We start from the raw sequence: 15,791 nt of genomic DNA, 5'->3' as shown, positions 1-15,791 counted from the left end.
TATCCTTCCACTTTTTGAAATGGTTTGCTTTATTTTAGATTGCTTATCAAAACTTACGAGAATCAACTGGACAATGTGGATGTGTACGTGGGAGGCATGTTAGAATCGGATGGAAAACCAGGAGAGCTATTCACTGCCGTCATAATCGATCAATTCACGAGGATACGCGACGCTGATCGATTTTGGTTTGAAAATGAGGACAATGGGTATGTGCAGTTTTGATAAAGACAGGACACCAAATAAATAACTATTTTTTTAGCATATTTTCCAAGGAAGAAATAGCCGAGCTCCGCAAGATAACCATGTGGGATATCATCGTCAACAGCACAGATATCGAGTCTGACGAAATTCAGAAGGATGTCTTTCATTGGAATGAAGGTGATCCTTGCCCACAGCCGGAGCAGTTGAATGCAACTCTGCTGGAACCGTGCAACCACTTGGAAGGCTATGATTACTTTTCCGGATCAGAATTGGCTTACATCTACTCTTGTGTATTTCTTGGGTTTGTTCCGATTCTCTGCGCCGGCGCGGGTTATTGTGTTATTAAGCTACAAAACAGCCGCCGGAGAAAATTGAAAATCAAACAGGAAGCACTGAAGTCTAATGGAACCGGAAAAGCTTCTGTTGAAAAAATGGTTGCTCGAGAATGGCTTCACGCTAACCACAAACGACTGGTAACAGTGAAATTTGGTCCAGAAGCGGCCATTCATACAGTAGATCGTAAAGGGGAGAAACTCAGAACGTTTAGTTTGAAAAATGTGGATATTGTGACAGTGGAGCAATCCCAGGAAAACTACAAAAAGAAAAAACCTTACATACTGTTACGAGTGCCAAACGATCATGATTTAGTGATGGAACTGGAATCAAACTCTGCTCGTAGAAAGTTTGTGAAGAAGTTAGAAGACTTTCTGCTGCTGCATAAAAAGGACATGACTTTCGTGGAAATTCAGCGTGATCTTATGCTTGCCAAGGCAGAGACTCGTGAACGGCGACAGAAACGATTGGAGCACTTCTTCCGGGAGGCATACGCACTGACCTTTGGATTACGGCCCGGTGAGCGACGGAGACGATCGGATGTGTCAGCTGACGGGGAAGTGATGACCGTGATGCGGACCAGTCTGTCGAAGTCGGAATTTGCCGCTGCGCTGGGTATGAAACAGGACGATATGTTCGTGCGAAAGATGTTCAACATTGTCGATAAGGATCAGGATGGGCGGATTTCGTTTCAGGTGAGATATTTGACAATTGAAATTGCATTTTATCTTGAAACGGTTTACGGATGTATGTTTGTATCTGACTTTGCTATTCTATAGCAAAATCAGACACAAACATACATCCGCTTTTCTATACCTCAGTTACCAACCCAAACTCCCGTACTTTCGCTTTGACCTCCTAGTAAGATTTCGGGTACCTGTAGGGCCAGCTTGTTTAGGCGCTTTCGGTAGGGTTACCGACCGTTCTTATTTTAAAGGACATGTCCTTAATTTCGACAATTATGAAAAACGTTGTTTAACCTTCCGGCAGTCGCGCTAGTGCTCGCTGCTCCGAAAAGCTAGTGAAATCGTTTTAAAGCATCAGCGGCTGCTCGTTCAGTGGGACATATGCGCGACTTCCGTAGGGTTAACTTAAAATGTCCTTCATTTTAGTTTCAAACTAAAAACATATTCCAACAATTTCAGATTAAGTTAAAGAGAAAGAAGCTTCTCAATTATTATTTTAATTCGTTATTTTCTTCCAGAGCTTTTGTCAATTAAGTTACATGCATACCGCTCGGGACTCGTAGCGACAGAAGCTTTTTTACTCAGCAATGGATAAAGCCCAAGCTAAGTTGTAACTGTTTTGTTTGTAAAATGCAAGTGTTTTAGTAGTTGCTAGTTTCACCTCGACACGTTCAGTTTTAAAAAAGTGCTTTAAGATCAAAGACGAGAAAAGAAAACTAATCCTGCACACTCACGTGAAAAACTCGACACTTGCCTGTCAAATTCAGTAGCATTTTATACCAACGTTGAGCTATTGGTACAGCGTCCTTAGTCATCTTTTCAATTCGAATCCTCTAATTTCCGTTTGATACTTTTGGATTATGGGCAGTAGGGTAGATTAGTATCCTTGAGGATGAAATCAACTTTGTTGCCACGTTACCACTGTATCACCTACTGGCTGTCATGGTAGCTTGCCAAATCTAACCATAGCTTTATTTGGTTTTTGTGGGTAGTATACATTTCTCTAAGCACTCTTGCTTGTATAGCTTCGAGCCCATCGTTTTTTCAAAGTTGGAAAGCTTAGTTTTGAGTCCGTAGCTGCAAATTTCTTTCATCAATTTCTAGACACATTTATCGACGAAAACAAGCTTGAATTGGCTGGAGATCACGTGCTGTAGTCAGATAAAACTTTTGCCTGGGAATCTGCAGAAACTTTCATTACTGAAACACGTGTATTTTTTCAAATAAATTGCTGTTAGAACTTTCCGAATCAGCCAATTTGGTAACCCTAACTTTCAACCCCATTTTCTTAATTTTTTTTGGTTTGTAGGGGAATGTGTTCGGTTGTCGGCTCGCTTTTGTTTTTGGTTCACAACATTACTCCAATTGAACAATATATGGGAATAAGTATACCAATGGAAAGCTAGAGGCCTTAGCTAATAACTTATGAAAGAATTTAATTTATTTTGTCAACTTGAAAGAAATGTATTAACAATTTAGTAAAATGATAATTTTCAACCATTTTTAAAAATGTGGTGCCGACCCTAAGAAAATTTACTAAAAATTAAAAAATATGAATGATAATCATATAAAAATATGAATGATAGTCGTATTCATTTCAACAACCATCAACGGCATTATGAATATCATTCTTCATCAGAACCACAATATATGTATGTGAAAAACTACCGCGAATATTACGCACTGCTAATGCACTGACAGATCGCATTCACTGCAATTGAGTTAGTTTCAGGCAGTCCATTTTTTACCAAAGCTTCAGACAGATCAGATAGAAGTCTGTCAAAGGGGACGAAGGCTACAGGGTAATCCTCCCCCCCCCCCCCCCACCTAATTGTCTGGTCGTGACTATCTGGTATATTCAGTGCTATCTAATGGTGATAACACGCCCAGGTGGGCTTTCTTCAAGTAAACGTAAAACGCTAAACCGGAAGTCGCCTTCCTGGTTTTCAGAATGGTGCCAAAGATCGATCTCTGGTATCTATTCGTAAAGCCCGTCCCAAAATACCCATATCGATAAGGTTATTGAGAGCATTTGCCACAAAAATGGCCGATCTTAGTAACCTTTTTGAAAATTGTGACGAACATTTCGGTACACATCGTAAATATTCAATGCGCATACTTTTTCGATCGATTTACTTCTTTCTATAACACTAAGCAAATCATAAAAAAAACTCTTAAATAGAGTTTCACTTGTTCAAAACATATATTGGTTGTGGAACAGAACATTCGAATCTGTTTGCTTCAGTAATAGGCACAAAGAGATCGTGCCAATATAACACACAAATAATATTTATCAGAATGTCCAAGACTGGTTTCTGTCAAAAGCTAGGTAGGGGTGCCGACAACCGACCACTTTCCCCTACTATTCTAAGACGGTCCTGGAATAGTAACAAATTCGGCCAATACCGTGTCAGAACCTTGTGAGACCGCAAGAAGTTCATTAGCTACTTTTCAAGAAAATCATAGATTGGTCAGTTTACAGTTTCAGATTTGTTGAAGGACTGAACCTTTTCTCCATACTCCCAAATCACTTACCAGAAAAGAAATTTTTGTTGTAATGCGATAGTTTTTTTCTTCCGTACACTGACAGTAATGAGAAACTTAGAGGTGATGACGAAATATCCGACGATTCTTGATTTGTTTGTGTCATCAGGTCTCTTCCTCCATCACAATGTAGAACGGTTTATGCACCCGACATTGTATCTGTGTGTAGTTCAACATGTTTTATTTATATGTTTATTTTTGCATAAATTTAAATTTTAAACTTTCGCCTTTTGTTGCCACATCTCGAATCAATTCTTGACTTCAGTGTGGGATCCCATCGTATGACCATTCAAAGTGGACTTCATTCCAAAGATGTAACAAGAACTAAAAATTATGTGAAGCTATGTCAAAACTCGATTCGGAGGTGGGACTAAAAGTAGATGAAATAATACCTGTTGTAAAGAGAACTTTTAGCGCAAATAGGGAAAGGTATCCCTATTAAATACATAACCTTTGGTAATTATGTAAAGAAAACAAACGAGAAGGCAATTTAATAGGATATATCAAATAGAATTCAAAAAGTAAATGTCTTAAAATGTTTTTCAAAGGATGAACTTTGTGAAATACAAGCACTTAGCACTGAGTGCACGCAAACTAAATTAAATATTTGGTTTTGCAACGAAATATGAAATGTTTTCCAATTAAATTTTTCATAATTAATTCTTCTAAATTTCTAGTTTTGAAATTTTCAGTTTTATATTATAGAACTTTCACAATTATGAATCTAAAACTTTACCACAGAAGCTCTAAACGTGTTTCAAATGAAGCAACAAAGAAAACGGCAGCGTATACCAGTTTTAATGTTTGGAAAAATATAACAAAACACAAGGTGATTGTTTCCGTTCCAGTTTTGCTTTGAACCTCATATATAAAATACTATGCTGCTTAATATGCCCGACATAAAATACCAATGCTTGCAAACCTGGGATAACAACTAATCGATGTTTTCTCTTCGTCAGATGGCCTTACTATTAGGTTGGCTACCTAAGATCGCTTGATTTTAACATTTTTAAAACGAAAATTAATTGCTCTAACATAAAGCCCCGCTCACCCACCAGCATCTTCAACACACCCCGCATTTCAAGAGACGCAAGCCCAGTTAAGTTTGTCCGTGCTTTAAACATACATAATACCTTACCGCCAAAACACATTACGTATACCAACCACCAAAAGCATTTAACGTCTCATTAACCGAACGCACACACACACAATCATAAAAATAAATTAATTTGTCCCCTTTATCCCAATCACAAGGCAAACTCACAAGCGGCATACAAACACGTCGTACCCTGCAGTGTTCAAACCCAAGGCCACCCTACCCACCCACTTTGCAAATCATCATGTACACACGACTCGAACTTATCGCATTGTCCGGACACTATTGTCTAGATCGTACTCGTGCGAAAATCGAGCAAGGACTGACGCAAACGAGCACGCGGTACCTCTATAATTAGCCTTCCGTATCTGATTTAGTTGCTTAGATGCTCCTTATTGTCGGCTCTGCCCGGGATAGATTGACTGATGTATGGGAGTTTTCACGTTTTCCGAGATCTATTCATTTTTGCTTGTTCTTCAATAGTATACTATTGAAATACAAAAACTATATAGCAATAAAACATAATTTCAGTTAATTCCGAATTGTTTGGTACTAAAAAGACGGAAATCCGTTATTAGCGTTCAAAATAGTGACGCAAAAACGTGACATCGTTTGATTTTAGTTTTTAGAATGACACCCTACCCCAGATAGTGCAGTAAGACATTTTCATTGTCAAAAACAAAAAATTTAGAAACGAGGACCCTCAGAAGACGCTTTAAAATCTATACGGATAATAGATATTCCGAAACCCGGTCGGGAAACATTTCCATCACGAAAGAGGTCCATCAGCTTGGTATCTACGATAACAAAAGGGAGGGACTATTTTATAATTGGTTCACGGGTGGTACGCGGTACTTAGTCGTGTAATCGTACTTCTATTTTGTCATCTTCTATGTATACGAGAATCTAAATTAAAACCCTCTTCCTTATAACCACGTGTTTTAAATTGTTCTGCATAACGAAATTTTTTGCTTGGGCGACGGTGTTGAATGATATCAGTATTGAATTGCGTAAGTGATCAAACTGTATTATAGCGACATCCGTAAGCTTAAGCTATACTTTTACATTTAAACATCGCGTATACTCGGTCTAGTATGGACTATTCAGTTTTCGAATTAAAAAAATATTATATTCGGAAAAAAATCCGTAAATTATGCTTTAATTGGGTAATGTTGTTTTAAAACAACATTGGGCACAACATACCAAAATGATCCATCAAATAACAGCTTTGATAATTTGTTTACAAAATTTGAATAACAAAGTTTGCGTCTTTAATGGTTAAGACGATCATTCAATGAATATGTTCGTTATAGGTCATTTATGCGGATTCTCTTCCTGTATAATTCGGAAACTACTCCACTTTTGATATACCATCCGTAGGATTATGGTTAATATAAGTGGTCTATTGTATCGGAGGAGAAATAACCCTCCGACTGCCCCCAGAATGTACGGTATTCTCCCCAGAAGCAGCCACGATCGCCATCACCTTAAATGGAAAAGCATACTAACGATAATATTCTCCAAATCCCTCTCGGTCATTTTAGTACTCGTAACCGATGCATCGAAGCATCCATAAACCATAAACTGCGAAATTAATGGCAGCAAGAATGTAGCCCATCTGGCCTCTATCGGTCAGCGAGGTCAATGGTTACCCGAGGTTCCCCGTAAATAACATCATTAAAACATTCAAGGAAAACTTCTAACCTCTAACCACTTCCTAGAACAGGGGAGAAATCTCTCAAAAGATGGGAAAACGGAGAGCACTATGGAGCAAAGTGTACTCTGCCCCTTTTCCGAGAACCTTTGTCGGCAATACGATGTGTCATCATCCATCAAGAATATTGTTAGAAATAAATCCGACATGAGAGATGAAGCTAAAGTTATTCTTAACCCTCAAAAAGGCAAGCTAAAATTGTGACTTCAAGAAGCCTCGCTCCTAAGACCCAATGAAATCAAAAACCTCAATTTTGTTTTTTTATCAGCGAGAGAATCGAAAGCCCGAAAATGCTCGATCATTTGTATTTCAAATTACAAATTCATTGAAAAGAATTGGAACTAGCCGGGTCTCTGAGACCCCTTGCCTTTTTGAGGTTTAAAAGTCTTGTTCGCTGATATTTGAAGAGAGAGGAATACGAAGATCGCTCGGGAATCTCATGCGCATCTCTCGCGGTGCCTGCAGATCCAAAATAGACGATTGTAACAGCTTAAACTAAGAAAACATAAAATGGATTAATAATATAACCTATTCAATGTTACATAGAATATAAATATCCTTTGATAAACGAATGGCCATTTCAGTTATAGCCTTAAAATAATTAAATAAAAAATTCCCGTTTAATTATGCCAAAATTCCATTCAGTGGAGCGCAGCTCTGAGTAGTTTGGTCAATTATGTTATTATTCGGCAAAACCACTATTTTGTCTTTTAAGCCTTCCCGGACGTTTTCGTTTATGTAATATTGACTGTGCACGAACGATGAATTTTTGATTCCACACGAACAGATCGCTTGCCATACTAATATTTTTCCATCTTGATCAATCTTATGTCATCATAAAATAGTCAACCGTCTATTCGAAACGTATGGCCAACTGATGAAACAAAAGCAGAATTGAGCAGACATTTATATTTTCTAAGATATTTTAGTTTCACACACAGATTTACACTTTCATAACCTTGTTTTTGTTATATGATCAAAGTTAATGTGATTGAAGAACCGTTAAACTATATTGTAAGCGAGTACTACGGTTTTATTGGTGTTTATTTGACACGGCTCAACGCGTTAGCATAACTGATCCGTAAATCTTATCTTTTTACATAATAAAAAACCCCATCATAAAATGTCAACAATCTAATATTTATCGTTTTCAAGACGTAAAAGAAATTTTTTCTGTGTATTTGTATCATGAAGAACTTTCAATAATTTTTTTCCTGACAACAACTTTTAACATATTTTTATAATTCATTTATCATCATGTATTTGCAGTCAAAAATGCAATTTTCTTTTTGAATATGATTCTAAACTCCATTTTAAATCAAACTGCTTATAATAAAAAAAATCTGAAATTTTTTAGTTCTCGAGATGTTTAAAATTGAATTGAAAATTGTATTTGACTGCAAGTAGCAGGAATTACAAAAATATGTCAAGAGGTGTTGAGGAAAACTTTTTTTTATTGTAAACTTTTCCATTGTAGCGATTCTGCTGGGAAGAATCGATGAAACTTCCAATTTCATTCATCCTTGTGTTCGGACAACCGACTCACTCTGGGATGAACTCGATGAGGAGGCGATCAGCAGGCGATGATGATCCGATCCCTAACGCTCACGAATCCTATCCCATCCCACTGCTAGTCCCAAATACGGTTTCGTAAACCCTATCCTACCAACAGCGCTAATAGTGGTTCATGGCTCTCCATCGAGCTTTTCGCCCCACCATGCGATAGTGTCAACCACTGTCATTTGACGTATAATGGGATCCGATCGACAATAGCGGCTTGGAAGAAGCCGCTGCAAAGGATTTCTTTAGCTTCTTCATGAGTGAGCTGTGAGCGAGTCAACACCGGTTTATGTGCCTGGAAACTAAGTCCGTTTTTTATTGAGTTTAGCTTTCCGCGTGTGCTACAAGTGTGTTCGATAAAACCAGAGGGTTTACCGGAATCCGCCCGTTGACCGCAGCAGTCGAGCCAGCCACTCGGAAGTGAACGTGGGCAGAAGCCGTGGATAACCTCCAAGGAGTCGGCGGTGAACCACGAGTCAAAGGCAGCATCCATCACGACGAGTCCTGTACCGACGAGAGTGGTCGGAGGAGGTGAGTCTGATACCGGCTGCAATCCGAATCAGCGTCTTCTCCACGAGTGAGAAGAGCGATTGGATGTACCGCACTAAGTGCTTATTGAGTGAATGTAGATTCATCGGCTTCTCTCCCTCCATTTTGTTGCAGACCTGCCCTAACCTCATAGCTCTACCGACACCACCAGCTGCAGTCAACGGGAGAGGAGCCCACATGAGTCCTCGTACTTAAGGTAATTGTCCCTTTAAATACCATCACACCCAGTAAGGGTGCTCGGACCGGAAAATCGAGTTACAGTGGCGCCCAACCGGTGGGATTCCTTTGATACCTCCGCCACAATTTATTTTCGCGGATTTCAGCAGCTCGTCGTGTCCACAGTGCTATGAGGTTGGAGCGGGTTCTTGCTGGAAGTTCGGCGGAAAGGAAAGTTGTTCGACAGTAGATATAAAGGCCCTTTTCTGAAAAGTAGATTTGCTGGTCCGTCGACACCCGGGAAATGCGCTGGGTCAAGAGTACAGTTCAATCAGCGGGTTCTAAAAATCGAATTAATCAAATTAATTTAAAATAAACTTTATAATATAAGGAAGATATACCTTTGTACACTTATTTAGACTTTATAATTCCTTTTAATTCTGCATCCTCGAAATCGTAATAGACCATATCACGTGTTTCTAAATCTGAAAAACAGAAAAAAATGGACCCGTTAAAATTACTAGAGGATGAACTAGAGTATGAATGCGAAATCCGTAAAATAGTTCAACCTACTGGAAGAACTCGCGCTCTTCGTGAACTTTTAAAACAAGAAAATTCATGCACTCGAGATATCCCAAACACGTCAAAACGCGACCCTTCTTTTGAAATTGAAATTTGTTGCCAAAAACTATCGGCAATAGAAAGCTCCTTGCAAAAACCATCCTTACACTCGAATCTCAGTGAACTTATGACCATCGATTCCCGTTTAATTCACATTCTCAATCGCCTTGAACGAGTTCACAAAGTGAGTGAAAATCAAATGGTGGAGAGAAACGTTTTAATGCAAAAATGCAATGTACTTGACGACCTTGTCACACAGTTCAGGGCTAAATTACAGGCTAGGCAAGATGGCGATAGTATCCTCACAGACATAACAGCTGAAGAAGGAGCGGCTGGTAGCACAGAAGAACAGGTAGGACACCGCACAGGTGCGATTCCAAAGAATAATCTTCTGGAACAAACATTGAAGAGAAGCAACGAGACATCAACAACAATCCAACGCTTTGTAGAACAGCAACAACGTTTCAACGCTCAAATGATGCAAATGCAGCAACAAATGTTGGCGTTAATGTCGAGCTTTCCACAAACCCTACCTTCGCCACCACCTTCAATACCACGTCACCAAATCCAACTTCAACAACCAAACAGACCGGACGTACCTCGAAGAATCTCGCCAGTATCAAAGTGGGATTTAGAGAAGTTCTCTGGAGAAAGGCGTTACCCTAGTGTCAACGAGTTTATTGCCAAAGTTGAAATGTACGCGGAAAGCGACCAGCTCTCTGAAGCAGAATTGGCGCAATCGGCTGTTCACCTCTTTGAAGGTACTGCTTTGCACTGGTATAGCGGACTTCACAGGCAGCTTTCAGCGACTGATCCTTCACGAAGATGGACTGAAATAAAAAAGCAATTAAAAAAAGATTTTTTGCCGGCAGACTACGACTTTCGATTGAGATCACAAATTGAAAATCGTCTGCAAGGACCAGACGAGCCGTTCAGCGTCTATATTGCATCAATGCAATTTCTCTTCGCGCAACGAGCAACATCATACCAGGAAACGGAAAAACTTCATCTTATAAGACGGAATATGAGGCCTTCCTATTTGTCACAATTGACATTTGAGACAATAGAGTCGATTGAAGATTTGAAGGACAAGTGCCGAGAAATCGATATTACGGAAGCACTTGTGAAAAGACACAACAAGATGTTCCCTATTCCATTCGCAGAACCTTCGTTCCAGTACCGCAACAAAACACCGTACGTCAAGAAGCGGCTAGAAGAAATTGAAGCGTGTGAACCACTCGAGCCATCTACAGACGAAGAGGAAAGCGTAGAAGCAGTAGCAACCTCGTCCAAACCTCCTGTCGTAGAAACCGAAAAAGAACGAAGAAGGATCCGCCCAAAGAAACGGGAATGTTTCAACTGCGGAGATGATAATCATTTTTTTAAGAATTGCCCAGAGAAACGAACAAAAGAGTTCTGTACAAGATGTGGTTGCCCTGACGTAAAAACCACGGAATGCCGCAAATGTCGTACACCCTTGGGAAACTGAACCCAGGATTCGCGGTGAAGAGTCAACCCGAATCCGAGAGCAAAAGTTATCCGACTCTACAGAATAATTTACCTGACCAATCCTGTTTTTGCCTAGAAGTATGGTCCAAAATTCCCCAAACTCAGTTTCATAACTACTACGACCAAATCATAACGGAGGTCATCCACCTTAAAGATGATCCACGATTTTTTACAGAAGTTGCTATTGACGGTAAGAAAACACGCGGACTGATTGATTCAGGAGCAACTTGTACACTATTAGGAAAAGATTACCAACAAATACTCAAGTCATCAGCAAGAATAATTCCTCTCAACAAAAATATCCGCACGGCAGATAATACCTCACACAAAATAATGGGTTATTCACTGCAGCCGGTAACATATAATAATGAAACCCACATCTTGCCCATCCTAGTAGTACCTACAATTCCAAAACCACTAATATTAGGGGTTGACTTTGTAAAGCGATTTGATTTAATGCCCGAATTGAACGTATGTAACATCGAAATAGACCATAAAGTGAATTCAACAGAACACGAACTAAATGAATCCCAGAAAAAGGAACTTTTCGAAACGATCAAACTATTCAAAATAGCGGATGGCAACACACTGGAACAAACGAATGTAGACCACCATTCCATAGATACAGGCGACGCAAAACCGATTAAACAACGACATCATCCTATCTCCCCATACATACAGAAGAAAGTAGACGCGGAACTGGACAGAATGATTAAATTGAATGTGGTCGAACCTTGTCACTCACCATGGAACTCTCCGGTAGTGGCCGTAAAGAAGGACGAAGAAAGAGTACGACTTTGTTTAGACAGTCGGAAGCTAAACAGTGTAACGATTCCAGATGCCTATCCTCTTAATCACATCGGGCGTATTCTTGGTAGGTTTACATCGACGAAGTTTCTAAGCACGATAGATCTTCGCGACGCATTCTGGCAAATCAATTTGAATCCGTCCTCCCGCCCGAAAACTGCTTTCTCAATTGCTGGAAGAGGTCAATTCCAATTTCGTGTTATGCCATTTGGGCTCAACAACAGCGCCCAAACATTGGTTAGAACAATGGATCAGATTCTTGGACCTGACCTAGAACCAGAAGTCTTTGTCTATTTGGACGACATTGTCGTCGCTACAGACACTTTCGAGCGGCATATACAACTTCTAAAAGAGGTCGCTAAACGTCTACGCAAAGCAAACTTCTCAATAAGCCTTCAGAAATCTATGTTCTGTAAGCAGTCAATCCAGTTCCTCGGTTATATAGTCAGCGACAAAGGCCTTTCAGTAGATCCCGAAAAAACCAGGTGCGTTCGCGAATACCCTGTCCCGAAGTCTCACACTGAAATCCGTAGATTCATTGGTATGGTTTCGTGGTATTCTAGATTCATCAAAAATTTTTCAGATTATACGGCTCCCATTAATGATATCCTGAAGCTGAAAAAGTTCCACTGGACGCCAGAAGCTAACATGGCTTTCGAACATTTGAAGAAGTTGCTAGTTACCCCACCAATCCTAGGAATTCCGGATTACACCAAACAATTCAGTATTCATTGTGATGCATCTGATCGAGCAATAGGCAGCGTGTTAATTCAAGGCGATGGGAACAACATGGCAACTATTGCCTATCACAGTAAAAAGTTATCAACTACCGAGCGTAAATATTCATCCACCGAGAGGGAATGTTTGGCAGTGATACTTTCAATTGAAAAATTCCGCCCATACATTGAGGGTAGCCGCTTTAAAGTTATAACCGATCATGCTTCCTTACTATGGCTGTTAAATTTCAAACATTCCAATGGCAAATTAGCTCGATGGGCGATGCGATTATCCGAACACAACTTTGAGTTGCAACATCGTAAGGGTAAACTGCATGTAGTACCAGATGCCCTGTCACGGGCTGTGGTGGAGACTCTGCAAACATGTCCTATGGACACCACCGAACCTTGGTATACGGGAATGACTAGAAAGATACGGGATGACCCGTCACTGTACCCAAAGTTCAAAATCTTTGACGGGAAACTTCTCAAACTCTGCAAGGTCAAGGATGACTTGCACAATTCTACCGAGCAGTGGAGAATAGTTGTTCCTCAGGAACATATCGAGGGTGTATTAAGGGAACACCACGATCTCCCTATCTCAGGTCACCTCGGGGTTCCGAAGACAACTGCAAGAATAAAGACTTTTTACTATTGGCAGCGCATGGATGATGATATCAAACGTTACGTTTCAAACTGCGAAGTGTGCAAAACTTGTAAAGACCCCAATCGCAATACTGTCTCTCCAATGGTAAATCAAACACTGGTTACCAGGAAATGGGAAACAATCGCAGTAGATTTTAGTGGACCATACCCTCGAACTCGATCCGGGAACACAGTCATCTTCGTGGTGGTTGACACGCTGACGAAATTCTGTCTCATCTTCCCGATGCGACAAGCGGAAGCATCACGAATGGTGAAAATCCTGAAGGATGAAATCTTCCTGGTCTATGGCACTCCACGGCGTATAGTTTCTGATAACGGGACCCAGTTCCTCAGCCACGAGTATAAAAAATTGCTCGATGAATACGGGGTCGAGCCATTTCGTACACCGAAATATCACGCGCAAGCTAATATGGCCGAGCGATATAACCGCGTCATCGGACAGAGTATTAGAGCATATCTAGGTGCAGATCATACACGGTGGGACGAGTTCCTGCCAGAGATAGGCTGCGCCATCCGATCAGCTAAAAATGACTCCACAAAATACAGTCCTTATTTCCTGAATTTTGGAACTGAAATGATTTCAAACGGGAAGCAGTTTTGCATCCGAGACACCGTTGAGGATGCGAATAGGGGACCTGATATCATCCTCCGAGATCCTGAAAATAAAATCATAGATAATATCAGAAAAATGCCAAAAATCCTTGATATTGTCAGGAACAATTTAAAGAAAGCCTTCGAACATCAAGCGAAATATTACAATCTTCGATCGTCAAACCAAATTTCCGATTTTACACCAGGAGAATCAGTTTTTACAAAAAATTTCGTGCTTTCAGATAAAGCAAAAAAAATTAACGCGAAATTTGCGAAAAGAAAAATTAAAGCAATCGTCGTTCGCAAGGAAGGGCAAAACAATTATATCCTGAAGGACATAAAAGGGAGAGAGCTAGGTTTGGTCAACGCCAAGTACATCTCCAGATGAATAATTGACCCACCATGATAAAAACAGCTATGGCTTTCCACAGTGAAAGTACTAAGAGTGAGTAGCCGTCGCAGACTCCTGTACCTGATAAGCAAATCCTCCGCTCGGTGACCCAATAACATGCTAAACTACGGCCACCAACGAAAGAGCGTCGAGCGACATCGAAGGACAGCTATGGTCCCAGATCGGATGACTGGACACTAAGAGGAAGCCTTGGCGACAGCTTCCTATCAAGTAAGAATATCCACCAGCACTCTGCACCTAAAACTGTAGACGTCTGCCGACCTGTAGAATAAGAAAAAAAGATCCGGAAAAAAAGAATTTAGTAGAGATACATGCAAACAGAAACAGTGCTTAAAATTATTTGCAGTAATGAATCGGGATAAGACCTCGAAACTAGCTGCAATATTTCCAGTAATTCGAGAAGAACTCAGTTTTATACAGGAATGGTTGAGATTCAGCTCCGACTCCTGAAATCTTTCGTTCTGATCGATGTGCATTCCCAAAACAAACCCCTTCTCATGACTACACTATTCACTTACACTAAACGAGAACATAACCACACACACCAAACACAATATAAAATAGACTGAAATAGTTACATTTATGGTGTTAAAACGATGAACATTAGATTGCTGGCATTTTGTGATGGGGTAACGCTAATAACTTTTAAAAAGGGTCTAATTACACGAATTAATTGTTTTTGTTGGAGCAAACTTCGATATATTTAGACAACTAGTTCATTTTGGAAGATTTTTGTTGAAGGCATTTTGATTTAAAATGATACTTAGAATTATATTCTGTAATAAAATTACAGGGTTGTAGATCAATTAGCATGAAATTTAAAAATATGTATAAAGTTATTGTTAGAACAACTTTTTTACCGATAAGTTCTCCATCATGCAATCGCATTCTAAAGGTTTCTTTTCTCTTTAGGTTTTTGTTGACAAAATATAAAGAAAGGTTTTTCTTTGAATTTCAAATTTTTAACATTTTTGTTTTGTTTTTGTGAAAAATGACGCAACATTTGTTCAGCGCATATATTTTCGCACAGATGTATTCATTTCTTGTAACTCGTTCGGAAATAGTTTTGTTGTATTGTAAAAAATACAGTAATCGAACAATGCTACATGTAGAAACTTTTATGCTCTTTTTAAAAAAAGTCAAAGTAATCTTATTGACTGTGGAAAATGTTTAATCTTCGGTGAAACATGTAAAGTTTCATCGAAATTTAAAATGGTCAGCCACGATTTTAGAGATTTTCGGAAAGATCTTTGGAATTCTTCAATAGTGACATGAAGTCAAATCAGGCCAAAACAATGGTTTTTGATAGTGCTGTTTCAAAAGTGGCAAAAGCCATTTTAGGAGACTCTTAGCTTAGTAAGTCTAACTGTTCGAGATGCCTTTTATCACGAATGCATTCGAATGGTGTACTATGTTTGCCACAAATGCTGATAGCCTGCCAAATCAGGTACTTCGATGCGAATTTCAACAGCTTCTTCCATTCGAAACGGTCATCCACAGCAAACTTGTCCTTTCTCGTGAAATATTCCTATCCGGGTCCCCCTCTGAGACGGTTCACTGATTTATATCCCAGTTTGCGAAGGCACGATGCGACCCCTTACTATTGATTATTACAGATACTATTGAGTTT

The 15,791-nt window shown here is 39.7% G+C and overlaps 1 protein-coding gene and 1 long non-coding RNA gene across 8 annotated transcripts in view; one reads left to right on the top strand and one right to left on the bottom strand.

The window, feature by feature from the left end:
• LOC131682401 (dual oxidase) overlaps positions 1-15,791 on the top strand; it is a 174,048-nt gene that overhangs the window by 154,871 nt on the left and 3,386 nt on the right. For all 7 annotated transcript variants that reach the window (XM_058963838.1, XM_058963842.1, XM_058963841.1 and 4 more), the window contains exons 7-8: positions 39-206; positions 260-1,229. In XM_058963838.1, coding sequence (XP_058819821.1) covers positions 39-206; positions 260-1,229 — 1,138 coding nt within the window. The remainder of the gene's footprint in view (positions 1-38; positions 207-259; positions 1,230-15,791) is intronic.
• On the bottom strand, positions 8,937-14,565 carry LOC131682403 (uncharacterized). Its single transcript, XR_009304079.1, has 3 exons — positions 14,151-14,565; positions 9,241-9,324; positions 8,937-9,180 (listed from the first exon to the last, which is right to left on the bottom strand). It is a non-coding gene; the product is annotated as an uncharacterized LOC131682403 (long non-coding RNA).

The sequence above is a fragment of the Topomyia yanbarensis genome, chromosome 2, assembly GCF_030247195.1.
Source record: "Topomyia yanbarensis strain Yona2022 chromosome 2, ASM3024719v1, whole genome shotgun sequence".
Taxonomy (NCBI): Eukaryota; Metazoa; Arthropoda; class Insecta; order Diptera; family Culicidae; genus Topomyia; species Topomyia yanbarensis.
This window is presented reverse-complemented; position numbering and strand designations above follow the sequence as displayed.